General features: G+C 35.4%; 1 protein-coding gene across 1 annotated transcript; it reads left to right on the forward strand.

Annotated features, from left to right (window-relative positions):
• The first annotated feature begins 211 nt into the window (after window positions 1-211).
• On the forward strand, window positions 212-12174 carry LOC147410424 (nuclear transcription factor Y subunit A-3-like). The gene is made up of 6 exons (XM_086435302.1): window positions 212-440; window positions 3487-3897; window positions 7085-7197; window positions 7276-7347; window positions 10794-10961; window positions 11415-12174. Exons 2-6 carry the CDS (start codon window positions 3597-3599, stop codon window positions 11766-11768), a joined length of 1008 nt encoding a protein of 335 aa, XP_086291428.1. The 5' UTR covers window positions 212-440; window positions 3487-3596; the 3' UTR covers window positions 11769-12174.
• The last annotated feature ends 194 nt before the right edge of the window (window positions 12175-12368 follow it).

Here is a 12368-nt window from a genome sequence, read left to right on the forward strand (position 1 = left end):
GATGGGGAATAAGTAAGAAATTATCAAATTTCATGTTTTTAATTAAATAAAAAATAGGAAAGAGAGAGGAGGGCGGCTGATGTCTGAGCTAGCATTAAAGGAGAGAAGAGTGAGAAAGTCTGGCATGCTTACTTAAACAACTAAAAAAACATTAAAATATATATAAAAAAATTAAATAAAAAAAACAATAAAAAAAGAAAGAAAGAAAGAAAGGGAGGCGTGGTGGATGTGATTCCTATTGGGTTTTATTTATGTGTATGTTTAAGGTGTCAAGCAAATCAAATCAAAGCAACAGAGAGGAGAGTTGTCTTCTAGAGATGGTAGAGATTTATTAGCAACAAAGCGAGGAAATAGAGAGAGAGAAATGGGTGGTTTCAAGTGAGGAGACATGCCCAGATGCTTCCCAACATTACTTCTCCTTACTTTACCAAATCCCAAAGGTCTCTCTCTCTCTCTCTGTTTTTAACTTTTATTTTTATTATTATATATTTTTTATTCTCTCCTTCTTATCCATTTTTTTTTCTTTTTCTTTACTTATCATTAAAGTAATGAAGGTAAATTTAGAGCTTTGATAGTTGATGATTGGATCATTTTTCCTATTCGTTTTGTAAATTTTTTTTGAATATTTTTGGAGTTCGAAATTATGTGATCATGTTATTGTTGTTGTAGAAGCATGGGAAAGGACAAAGGAGTTTTGGGAATATTTGTTAGATTTTTTTTTTTTTTAAGTTGTTTATGGGTTTTTAGTTTTGGGTGTTTTAGTTCTAACTTTGGGTATGTTTTAGGCTTTTTTGATTTTTTTTTAAAATTTATGATATATTTTTTTGGTGATGATGGATGTAATTTTGCTTAGTTTGATGTGTTAATCAATGGGTTGTTGAGTTTTCTGTTACTGAGATCAATCTGGCTGGTGTTTGAGCAAGATTGTCTGTTGTATCTGTGTTTTATTGGATTCGTTTTATGGCTTTAATGGTTTGTTTCTCCAGGTTTCTTAGTTTTGCATGCCAAATGTTTTTTTTCTTTCTTTTTCCTGATAATGCTTCATAGATGAGATTCTCTGATGAGTCTCTAGGAATATAAAATGCCTATTTAGAGAGGTTTTAATGGGGTGATTTGTTACCCAACACTAAGATTGTGGGGTTTGTTATCTGTTTGAGTTTAGAATCCAGATTGGTTGGATGTGTTAATCATGGGGTCTCATTGGTTTTCTACAAGTGTCAGTAAGCACATTGAGAACAATATTTTGTCATAAATTTATTGATTTAGTTATTATAGTTGTGGATGACTAGGGTTATGGAGTCCTTTGTAGGAGAGTTTCTATGAGATTTTATGAGAGAAATAGCTAGGTTGATATTCTCCATGTTTTATTTATCTAAACTTAACTTTATCCTGATATTTTCATAATGAAAATCTAAGGTTGTATATAAACTTTCGATATATTTTCATGAAATATGCCAAAATATTTCCATTCCACAAGGTCCGACACAAAATTTAATTGATAGTTTCTTTTTTATATATATTTTGGTTGAGATAACTGTTCATTTTGCAAAATATTTAGATGAATAGTGAATTTTGATATAAATATTCTTAAAATATTGATAAAATTTATAAAAACAACACGACTTGTAAATTGCTTGTAGAAAATACTTATAAATTAAACATAATAATAGTAGTTACTTTAATACATGATTTCAATTGCCATTATAAATGAAGCAAAACCTAGTTAGCTATCTATAGCAACATACTTGACAAAATAGTACATGCATATAAGCACACACAATCACCTATGCTCTAATTGGTTGGAAATATTAATAACTAGAGTTTGCATGTGTTGGCATCGCCTTTGGGGTTAAAGGGGTAGAACAGGAAAAACAATAAAGTTGGGGGAGTATTATTAAAAAGGGAGGTAGTAGGCAAAAGACAATAATGTTGGAAGGGCATTCTTGGAAAGGAATAGAAGAGGAAAAACAATAAAGTTAGAAGTGGTGATCTTGAATGGATAATAAGTGGTGATCTTGTCATCAAACCTAAGGTTGGAGATGAAATATTCTAAGGGAAAAATAAAGTGTTCTTGACAATAGGTTAAATACAAGGGTTAAGGCAATAACGTTGGAGGTGTATTATTGGAAAAGGGTATGAGTGGAAAGAGAATAAAGTTGGAGGGGTATTATTGGAAAGGGGTATAAGAGAAAATGCAATAAAGTTGAAAGGGTATTGTAGAGACCGAATTTGTGATTAACCTCGAGATTTGATTTGAAGCAAGATCATTCACCAATAAATTGCAAGAAGAATGAAAAAAGAACGAACACAAAAGGGTTTTTTATGTGGTTCGGCACGTTGTGCTTACATCCACAGCTTGGGGAGCCGTTCTACTATAAATCTCACGGTTACATAACGTCTCCTCCTCAGTCTCCCCCTTCCTCTTCTCCTTTCCTCTATTTCACAATGGCCTTAGCCTTCTTTAAATAGAAAAAAAACCATCCCACCTAGGAAAGAAATCCTAATTCTAGTTCAATTACAACTTCCCTTCTTACCTCCAAATTAAGAAATCTTGCTAAATTGGAGTCCATTTTGAATTGGTAACATTCTAGCAACGAAATCCTTCCAAAATCACGCTAAAATCCCACCAAATAAGGGATTTGGCTTGATCCGTTATGACACACCATTCAAGAGAGAATTCCCCCAACCCTGACCTTGGGTCTTCTGGTTCCAAACTTGACCTTGGGTCTTCTGGTTCTGACCCTGAATTCTCCCGACTTTATATTTTCTTGTTCCTGTCCTTCCTTTACCCCTTGCTTTATGCTGATCTTCCTTTGCCCCTGACATTCCTACCCTTTTGGTTCTTCAACTCCCGACCCAAATAACTCCATGTTTCTGCCTTGAGATATGTGTTGATGGTGCAAATAAATGGTCCGGGCGAAACTAATTTTTTTTTTCCTCCACAAGTATTCTTGGAAAAGAGGAGAATAGGATAAACTGTAAAGTTAAACGTCGTCCTCGAGATTCTAGCAAATTAAATCCCAAACCCTCTTTATGTGGGGGATAAAGGGAATGGCGTCCACCGTTGTGTTTTAATATATGTATATATTTACTTGTGAGGTCTTTTGTATTTATTTATTTATTTATTTTACTTCTTCAAATAATCTTTGTTTTTACTGTGATGAATAAAACAGTTATCTCCATATTGAAAGACTGAATAATTGTCTTTTGGTCATGGTACTTCACATTTCATGGATAGTTGTCTTTTGTTTCTTCATTTCTTTCCAGGGTTTCGTTTTGAAAGCCAAGTTATTATTATTTTTATTAGTTTGCTTAAGAGATTGCCACTTTCATTACTTAATATGTTCGTTATAAATTTTGTTTGCTTGTCGTAGATAGCTATATGTTAATTGAGGATACATTCTAGTAATTTTTTGAGGGAGGGGTGTCAAGTTTGAAAATTTTCTACTGGTTAAAACTTATTTGTGTTGGGATTTCTTTGAGCAGGAACTTTGAAGAAAGTGGGAGAGTTCTTCCAAAACAGTGGTGAGGTTTTGGAAGGTTTTGCATCGTAATTCAGAGAATCATTGAAAGAGTTAGTAAAAAAAGCAAGAAGAATGCAGAACACATCCAAAAAAGAGTCTGATCAAACTTCTGTCCATTCAAGCGCTCCCTATGTTGTTAGTTGCCAATCGTGGTGGAATTCAACTGGATCACAAGTTCTACAACCTTCCCTATCAAAGGGTTTGAGCTTGAACATGGACTCTCCACGTCAACCCTGTCATGGTGCCAAGCAATTTGGTCTTCAATTGCAAGACCATGATTCATCCTCAACACAGTCAACTGGTCAATCACACCACAAAGTGGTCGCTGTGGGGGGAGGCAACCCAAATGGGCAATGTGTTTCAGCCCAATCTGGTATAAATTTCTCTACTTCAATGGCATCTCCAATCATTCTAATTATACTCACTTCTCTATTATTTTCATAAATCAATATTTTCATTTTCTAATGAGAAGAGAGAAGAAAAGTTTGTTATGAACAACTTCAAACCTTTAACCTTGATTGAATTTATAACCTAATTGTATTGGAATGACGAGTGAACTTACCTAATTATCCCAAATAATGCTCCCAATACCTCTCCAGCCATTATTTCCTATCGATTACATCTCAAAGTTTTACTCCAGATTACCCATCCCGAATCTATTTTTCTATGAGCCAAAATCATTTTTAAGCCTTTATTTTCCACATTCAGTTTTCAGGGGACCTCAAGGTCTTCTAGTTCGTAATGTCAATATGTTTTTTTACATTAAAGGTCCACCCAATCAACTTAAGCTTGATTTCGGGACACGAAGAAAGGTTTCACCTTCCCTTTTCAAGATCCTCCTATTTTTTAACTTTATTATGCCCCAACATAAAGGGGTGAGTAGAATGGAAAGTCTTCGAAGAAACTTTTTTGACGTTTAAAATCTATGTTGACCAACTATATCCAGAAAATGTACGCCTTCTAAGGAAAGAACATACTTAGTATGAATGTCACAAAAAGTTGGCCATACCTTCTAGCTTCTTTGTAATGATAAAAGGGTGGTGGCCATCTGGTGGTTAAAATCATCGTATAATTTGCAGATAATGCTTTTATTAGGACCTGTTTTATGTGTAAAATTCATTGAAAGAAGAAAAATGATGCAATCATAACAAGAAAAGAAACCAATTTTTTTTTTTTTTTTTGAGATCAAGGTAACTTCTTTAGAATGTTTCAAAGTTTTGTTCTGTTTCGGTGGAACGTTACTGTTTTGGGAAAGATTGGAATGAAACTTTGACTTAGAAGCATTGAATATTTTAGAACTGTTTTGGATTGTTTCAGATTGTCTCAGAATGTTTCGGTTGGGATTGTTTTGGCTATTCTCTTGAAAGAAACATTGCCTCGAGGCAAGATTTTAAACCTTGATCCTAAGTTGAGCAAAGAAATAAAAGCTAATCCAAGAGAAACTCAATACCCGATACAACAATGTCCTATCTAAACACAAAGTCCTCAAAGAAGAGACCTTTGCATTTGCAAAGTTGCTTAGTGCAAAGGAAAATTAGTGATTCAATATTGGAAATGATAGTTGAAATGTCTAATCTCCTTGCCTTCAAGTTCCTTGTATTTGTTTCCTCCCAATTCTTAAACACCTAACAGCTTTCAAAATCTAGAGGCCTTTAGAATCATCCTTACCGTTGAAGAAAAAAAGAATGAATTCTATCTAAGAAAAAGATTATTACCTTTGAAGAAAAAGTGAAGCCTACCTAAGAAGAAGATCAACCATTGACCATGGGCAAGTCCGACTAATCCCAAAATCTAGAAAGGAGGAAGTCAACACATGTCGTGCATGCACATTGATCCTCTTGGAGGAAATCAAATGATCAATAGTTAAAACATGGTTTAAGGTGTTCGCCTAAGAGGAAAAGGTTGTTTAGAAGAAATTTCGGGCCACCAAATCAAGACAATAAGGTAATCCGAGCGTGGAATAGCAAGATTTTCTAACAGGCAGATAAATCCGAATAGAAAGGATGAACTAAGAAAGAGTTTGGAGTCTCACTAACCAGCAAAGCTCTGTACTCAATCTAAATCTAAGGTCATTAGAACATTCTAGTCTTGCAAAGTCTAGGGTTTAGGTTTTGGACTGTTTAGATAGGATAAGATAAGGGAAACTCTACCTGAATATTTGCTTTTCAAAATTTTTCTAGCAAGGTTTTATAGATTTGAATGGGGTTTAAGCCAAGGTATTGCTTGTGTGAAAAGTTGTACATACGTAGGAGCTTTCTGAAATTTCTGGACAACGGGTGTCAAGGATTTGAATGGGGCTTTAGTCCACAGATTGATTGAATGGGATTTATGTCAATTTTGGGGTTATACAAATTGTATAATAATGATGGGATTTGAAGAAAAATAAAACAAGAAAGATAGTAGAAACATTACGGAGTACGACTAGGAGACTCCCATGGTTTAAGGAAATGCTCAGAAACTAATATCGGCCATGACTTCGACGCTCTTGGCCGAATTCCACTAGTCATTTTCTATCTTCATAATTTTCTGAGGTTTTATTTATTTAACCATCGTTTTTTAGAAACAAAAGCTATTCTTCTCTCCATCTTGTTTCTTAAACACTAAAAAAAAATCCAGAATAGACTGGAATATTGCATTTAAGATCTTGAGAAAAGGGATGACACATGTATTCCCATGTTGGGTTTGCATGTCTGTGCTGTTGATTTTTAGAAAACTTCTGGAGTTTGATCTATTTTATGTGGCTCATGGTTTTTTATGGTTAAGAAGCCGAGACATGCTTTTGATTTGACTCAAAACTTTTGTTAGTAGTTGATTCTTCTATATAGTGATTAATATCATTGGGTCAAATTACTTAAAATTAATCTAAGATCTCTATAACTATAAATTTCCTTTTAATTGCTTTTTGCCTCACTTAACAAGAAGCCTATATCGAATAAAACTTGCAAGGCTCGAGTTTCCAATGAACAAACATGGTCTTTTCCTGAACTGGTTCATGTTCTGCTTTTTCTTAATTCAAAACACTTTCCTTTCAGTTATGGAGCGGATTCATAGATATGTGGTCTTCTTCTACCTTTTTTTCCCCTCCCGTCATCCTTGTGAATGGTCCATATCATTGGTCTTTATTCTCCATCTCAAAGTCCACCTTTTTTTATTGGGTGCCTATAGTCATATATTAGTTTTTAATTGCTACCACTTTTTACCTCACGTTCTCCACTCTGCTCTTGTTTCATTTCCATCCTAATGGTATTCATAAACGAGTATCTTTTTTCACCAGACAAACTTGCGACCCTAGTGTTTTTCATCAGTCTTTGATGAAATTTTCCCGAATTCTTCTCAAGCAAGGTTTAAAATATCGTATCGATTGAATGTTTCGGTTAATGAAAAAACCGATACAGTATTGGCCAATACATTCAATACAAACCGATACATTCCCGAAACATTCAATGTTTTGATACATTCTAGTAGTTTAAACCATGTTCTCAAGTGAGGAATTAATTGCATATCTTCCTTGTTGTCATGTTAGCAAGATGTCTCATTTAGATTTTGATCCACTCACTCAGGATATGATGAAACTTATGGGAGGCAAGTGGAAGGCCACATGCAATCAGTTGTATCACATGGAGCTCAAGATTTTACCTTCCCCCTATCACAAGTTGCTTATAACCAATCAATGGTAAGAGGGTGTCATCTATGTTGGTGGTTGGTTTTGGGGTGTGACGGAATCTAATGCTTCTCATCATTTTCATTTTAGGCTCGCATTCAATACCCTTATACAGATCCATATTCTGGTGGCTTTTGGGCTGCTTATGGGCCACAGACTAGTGTAAGTATCATCATCATGTATCTTGTCTTCTATCTTTACCATTGAATTACGGATAATTCCTGCAAGGTTTGTTTCTTACTATAAAGATTAGAGACTAATGGTTGGAAATTTTCTGGGGTTGTTGAAATTCTTCCAAAATTCAGTTTTTGATTGCAGAAGTTGCTTCTTGAATGTATGCAATCACTACAAAACTAACTTTGTTTGGTTAACTTATTCCCATTTGGTGCCTTTTTTCCCCAGACATTCTTTGTTTTTGTGAACTCCCTTACTATTCACCTACTGCCAATTACTTATTTGGCTGATATGAGAGGTTCATGAGTTCTTTGTTTTCTGTTGGGGAAATTCGAGCGAGAAATGTTGAGTAATGTTTAGGCCGAGCATGTGATATGGCTCAGAGTTACTCAATTTGTTATTAAGTACTGACCGCGAACTGGTTCAAACCGAATCAGTTCGCAATGGGTTCGTGCAATCTAGTGAATTGAGCAAACTTCATTCTACTTTAATTTTTTTATATCTCCTTCCACAATTTGATAATTTTGAGATATCCCCCTAAAATTTTAAGTTGATAGCATGCCTGTTTGATTAAGAGACCAATGACCGAAAACCCTCATCTAAAAACTTGATTTTTTTCTTCTCCAAATCTGTCATCTTCTATGTCTTTTTTTTTTTCACCCCAATCATCATTCCAACCTTCTAATGCCCTCATCTCCGTCTACCCCTACGAACCGGGTGCATTCTCGAGTGGTGAACCACGAACTGCGAACCCACGAATCAGGTAACATAAGTATGGCTAATGAGGCCATTGCAACCACTAGAGTGGTATCCACTTAATTACAAAGCTTGTCTCCCATGGTGGGACAGAGCGACTTTAGGAGATTGTGATCATGTAGTCAAGGGTGGTATGAGATACTTCCAGACACCATTGTTTGTTATGTTCGTGGCGAGGATCAAACTGTATATGGAAAAATTACATACTTACATGGTTGTGTTTACACGAGACTCACTTGCGGTTGATGCAAGGGGCTGCTATTTTTGGTGAGGATCTCCTTGCAATCGGCACATTCTTCACCAAAAAATCAGCCCAATATAAACTTCTAACCTTATGAAAAATGGACTCAAAGTTAACAGTTAAATAAATGGTACATAATGGTTTTTTTTTTTTTTGTTATTTTAGAAACACCCCCCTGTTACATTTGTGATCTTAGGTTTACCCCCTTGCAAAATGCAAGATTAGGTTTACCCTCCTTGACTGTTTTTTCTTGGAAAAAAATTCAAATTTTGTAGAAATATAAAATTTATTGAGATTTCTTAGATGAATATTACAAAAGCCCCAATAGGGTATTTATAGACATTACATCAACCAAGATATATGAAAACTACCTAATATAAATATTCTAGAATATCCCAATTGATATCTTCTAAATATCAATATATATTCTAGAATATCCTTCATCACAACCTTCCATTTGTGAGGAGATACACTAACAATGATACAGTGTATCTCATGCATCTTATTTTCTAACATCCTCCCGCAATTGCATGGTCCTTTGAAAAAGGAATATGCTATTGATTTTTTTTTGAATAATTGCTTGATCTCATTAATGGATATGTTCATTGATCGTCAAAGTGCCAATCGTGCTTGCTGGTAGTCACTGTCTGTCTATGAAGTCAATCATTATCGCATCCTGCTCTTTTTGAGTTTGTCAGAGCCGGTGGCTTATTAGACCAAATCTATCATGATCTCTCTCAGAAGCATAAAAAGTAAGATTGTGCTATTTAAATGAAAGAACTCTCGTTAAATGAGATAGTGTAACATGAATGTGTGAAATTGGGAGATTTGTAGAGATATAGAAGGAGTTGTGATTTTTATTGGAAAAACAAAAAACCTAAAATAATAGCAAAGAAGAAAATAAAAGATATTTAGGTTCGGAACATAGAGAAAGATGGTATTTTTATTGAAAAAAATTACTAATAATGTAAACAAGATGATTAAGGTTCGGCGATGGCGTCACCACCATCGTCGAAGAACGGCGCACCAAGATCGATGTGCGCAGTGGAGCTTGAGCTCTGATACCATATAGAAATATGAAATTTATTGAGATTTCTTAGATGATATTACAAAAGCCTCAATAGGGTATTTATAGACATTACATCAACCAAGATATATGAAAACTACCTAATATAAACATTCTAGAATATAACAATTGATATATTCTAAATATCAATATATATTCTAGAATATCCTTCATCACAACCTTCCATTTGTGATGAGATACATTAACAATGATATAGTGTATCTCATGCATCTTATTCTCTAACAAATTTCACCATTAAATCATCAAGAAAAAGAAACGTTGCCTTACAGTCAAGGGGGGTAAACCTAATATCACCAATTTAAAACCGGGGGGGGGGGGGGGGGGGGGGGGACCCTTTTTCTGTGAGAAAACCATCCTAGAATTACTCCTTGATTCATTTCGATGTGGGCCCCACAAATCCATACTAGAAAAATTATTGTAAAAATAAATATTCCACTCCTTGTATGCATGTGTAGTCGTCCAATTCTTTAAAAGAGTCGTTTACATATCTTAATTTTTCATTCCTTCGTGCCATTTGCAATCTTCAAAGTTTGTTAACATTTGATCTGTTTTGACTTCTGCACTCACTTCTTGGTGATGCTTGAAGTTAAAATGCTAGTTTCTATGTTTCATTTAGTTTGACTATTCTTTCTCCATGACTTCATCTCTGTCATTCTAAAGTTTATGCACATTTTATCGTTTAACATCTGCTTTTGCTTTGCCAGGTTGAATCAACAGTACTTGAGATTCTCCCTTTAATAATTCAACTATTCCTTTAGTATCACCTGCTGAAGCATTCATGCAAACTCTTACTACAGTGAATATGCAATAAATAATATTCCATCTGTTAATATTCTTAAAATTCTTAAAAGAGATTCCAAGATGTTTTATGCCATTGTAAAGGTCGTTTACTACTTTTGCTTTGTGCCTATGTGCATCTACTTTTGTTTATGTTCCTTTTTCAGCTCCACCTCAACCTGAGATGCTTTGAAGGAAGTTACCATGGCTTTTTGTTTCATTTTGAAGTCTAGACTAATATCAACTATCACTTTCTGAAGCATCCCACAATCTTATACAATTTTTTATAGTGGATCCCACAATCGTGACATTGGTAACCAATTAATATGTAGCTTATGTCATGAAGCTCAAACAACGTTGATGGTAGGATTCATTTGACAGAATAAATGTGGATGGAAAGTGAGAGTTTGAGATGCAATTATAGGTGGTCAATGGCATAAACAAGTGGTATCAGTCTCTTGATATAGATTCTGATTTTTCTTTTTTTTGCTATGGAATTTCAACTGCTTTTTTATTTTTTTAATGCAATTATTCTTTCCTTCTATCATGTATTTATTGTTGCAACTTAAGCAGATTCATCCACAAATGGTGGGTATGGCACCTGCACGAGTACCGCTACCTCTCAGTCTTCCCGAAGATGAACCCATCTTCGTCAATGCAAAGCAGTACCGTGGGATCCTCAGGAGGAGGCAGTGTCGTGCCAAACTCGAGGCTCAAAACAAAGTTGTGAAAGCTCGTAAGGTACGCCGCCTTCACCTTTTTTAGGAGTTGCTATCCTGAACAGTGTCCCGTTCCTATAACAAGATACAGTGTCTACGTGGCACTTTTTTGGTTGGAGATTAAACACATTGGGCTGCATGTTATGTAGAAAACAGCTTGATTATGGCCCAATGTCTTCTAAATTCATACCAAAAGGAGCCACGTAGACACCATTCCTATTCTATTGGAACGGGACACAATTCCTACGTGGCAGTTTGAGAACTGCTAACTTTTACGTATTGCACTTCAATTTCTTAAATTATTTATCACACCCCAATTAATGATTAAACCACACTCTTCAAACATAACAAGGGTTTGGCTCAAATTATAATTACAAAACATTATAACAATTGCTTCAAATAATTTTTTAGTGGTTGTTTACAATTATGATAAAGCTCATAAAATCTCATTCATCAAACTTTCCATAATTTGCAGCCATATCTGCACGAGTCTCGGCATCTTCATGCATTGAGGAGGGCTAGGGGATCTGGTGGACGTTTTCTTGACGCAAAAAAGCTGCCGCAATCCAAGCCAACTTTCACTTCTGATGGCCAAAATGCATCGGACTTGGCTTTACTTCAAAAGGGTGGAAATATTTCGGAATCCGAAGTTACTCAGTCTGACAATGGCAATGTGGGTGCGTCTTGCTCCGATGTCACTAGTGTCTCCAATAGCGACGACATGTTCCATCAGGTCTCAGGCTACTCTCTCCACATGGGTGGGGACATGCAAGGTGGAGGGGGTCATATGCATAATGGGTCCAACCATCGTGTTCCCGTCATCCATTGAGATATGGGTGATGACGACCATGTCAGCGGTTCAGTTTTGGCATCATGCATGATGATGGTTGAACCGGGCTGTGGTGTTCCCCTGGGCAATTCATCCTTGGCTCTGTTACATTTAGACATGTTTGATAAATTGGTAAAGAACATATGACAGACATAGAAGTTAGTAAATTACTACAAACGGGTTTTCTAGGGTTTTGGTTTTGGCTATTGTTGTGGTATCTTGTTGTATCAGGTGCAACTTAGAAGATATATGCTGGGTTTGATATTGTGGATCAGGTGCACTTATACTTTGCTGTTGGGCCTAACATATGGGTGAATGAACAAACCTGATTGATTTCAATAGATTGATTGGGATCCGTTTGGAACGGATCAAATAAGAAATTTATTATGAGCCCGATTTGGATGTCATTTTAAGCGATTAGATCTGATATAATGTATTTTTCAGGATTGGATTTGATCCAAGGAATCAATATTCCGATTACTCCTAAACCAATCCAATATAATAAAAGTATATATGAAATATAATATATATCAGGTAGCATTTGGCAGCCAATGCTTATGGAGACCATCCTCACAAAAAGTCAGTCAATTCCGAAACTTC

The sequence above is a fragment of the Akebia trifoliata genome, chromosome 1 (genome assembly GCF_017979445.1).
Source record: "Akebia trifoliata isolate Shusen 1 chromosome 1, ASM1797944v1, whole genome shotgun sequence".
Taxonomy (NCBI): Eukaryota; Viridiplantae; Streptophyta; class Magnoliopsida; order Ranunculales; family Lardizabalaceae; genus Akebia; species Akebia trifoliata.

What these genes read in the sequence shown, in the direction of transcription:
- LOC147410424 (XM_086435302.1), top strand. Translation starts at nt 3,597, where the DNA reads ATGCAGAACACATCCAAAAAAGAGTCTGATCAAACTTCTGTCCATTCA. An exon ending in TTGCTTATAACCAATCAATG is followed by an intron (nt 7,198 to 7,275) that starts GTAAGAGGGTGT and finishes TTTTCATTTTAG; the next exon opens with GCTCGCATTCAATACCCTTA. An exon ending in AAGTTGTGAAAGCTCGTAAG is followed by an intron (nt 10,962 to 11,414) that starts GTACGCCGCCTT and finishes CATAATTTGCAG; the next exon opens with CCATATCTGCACGAGTCTCG.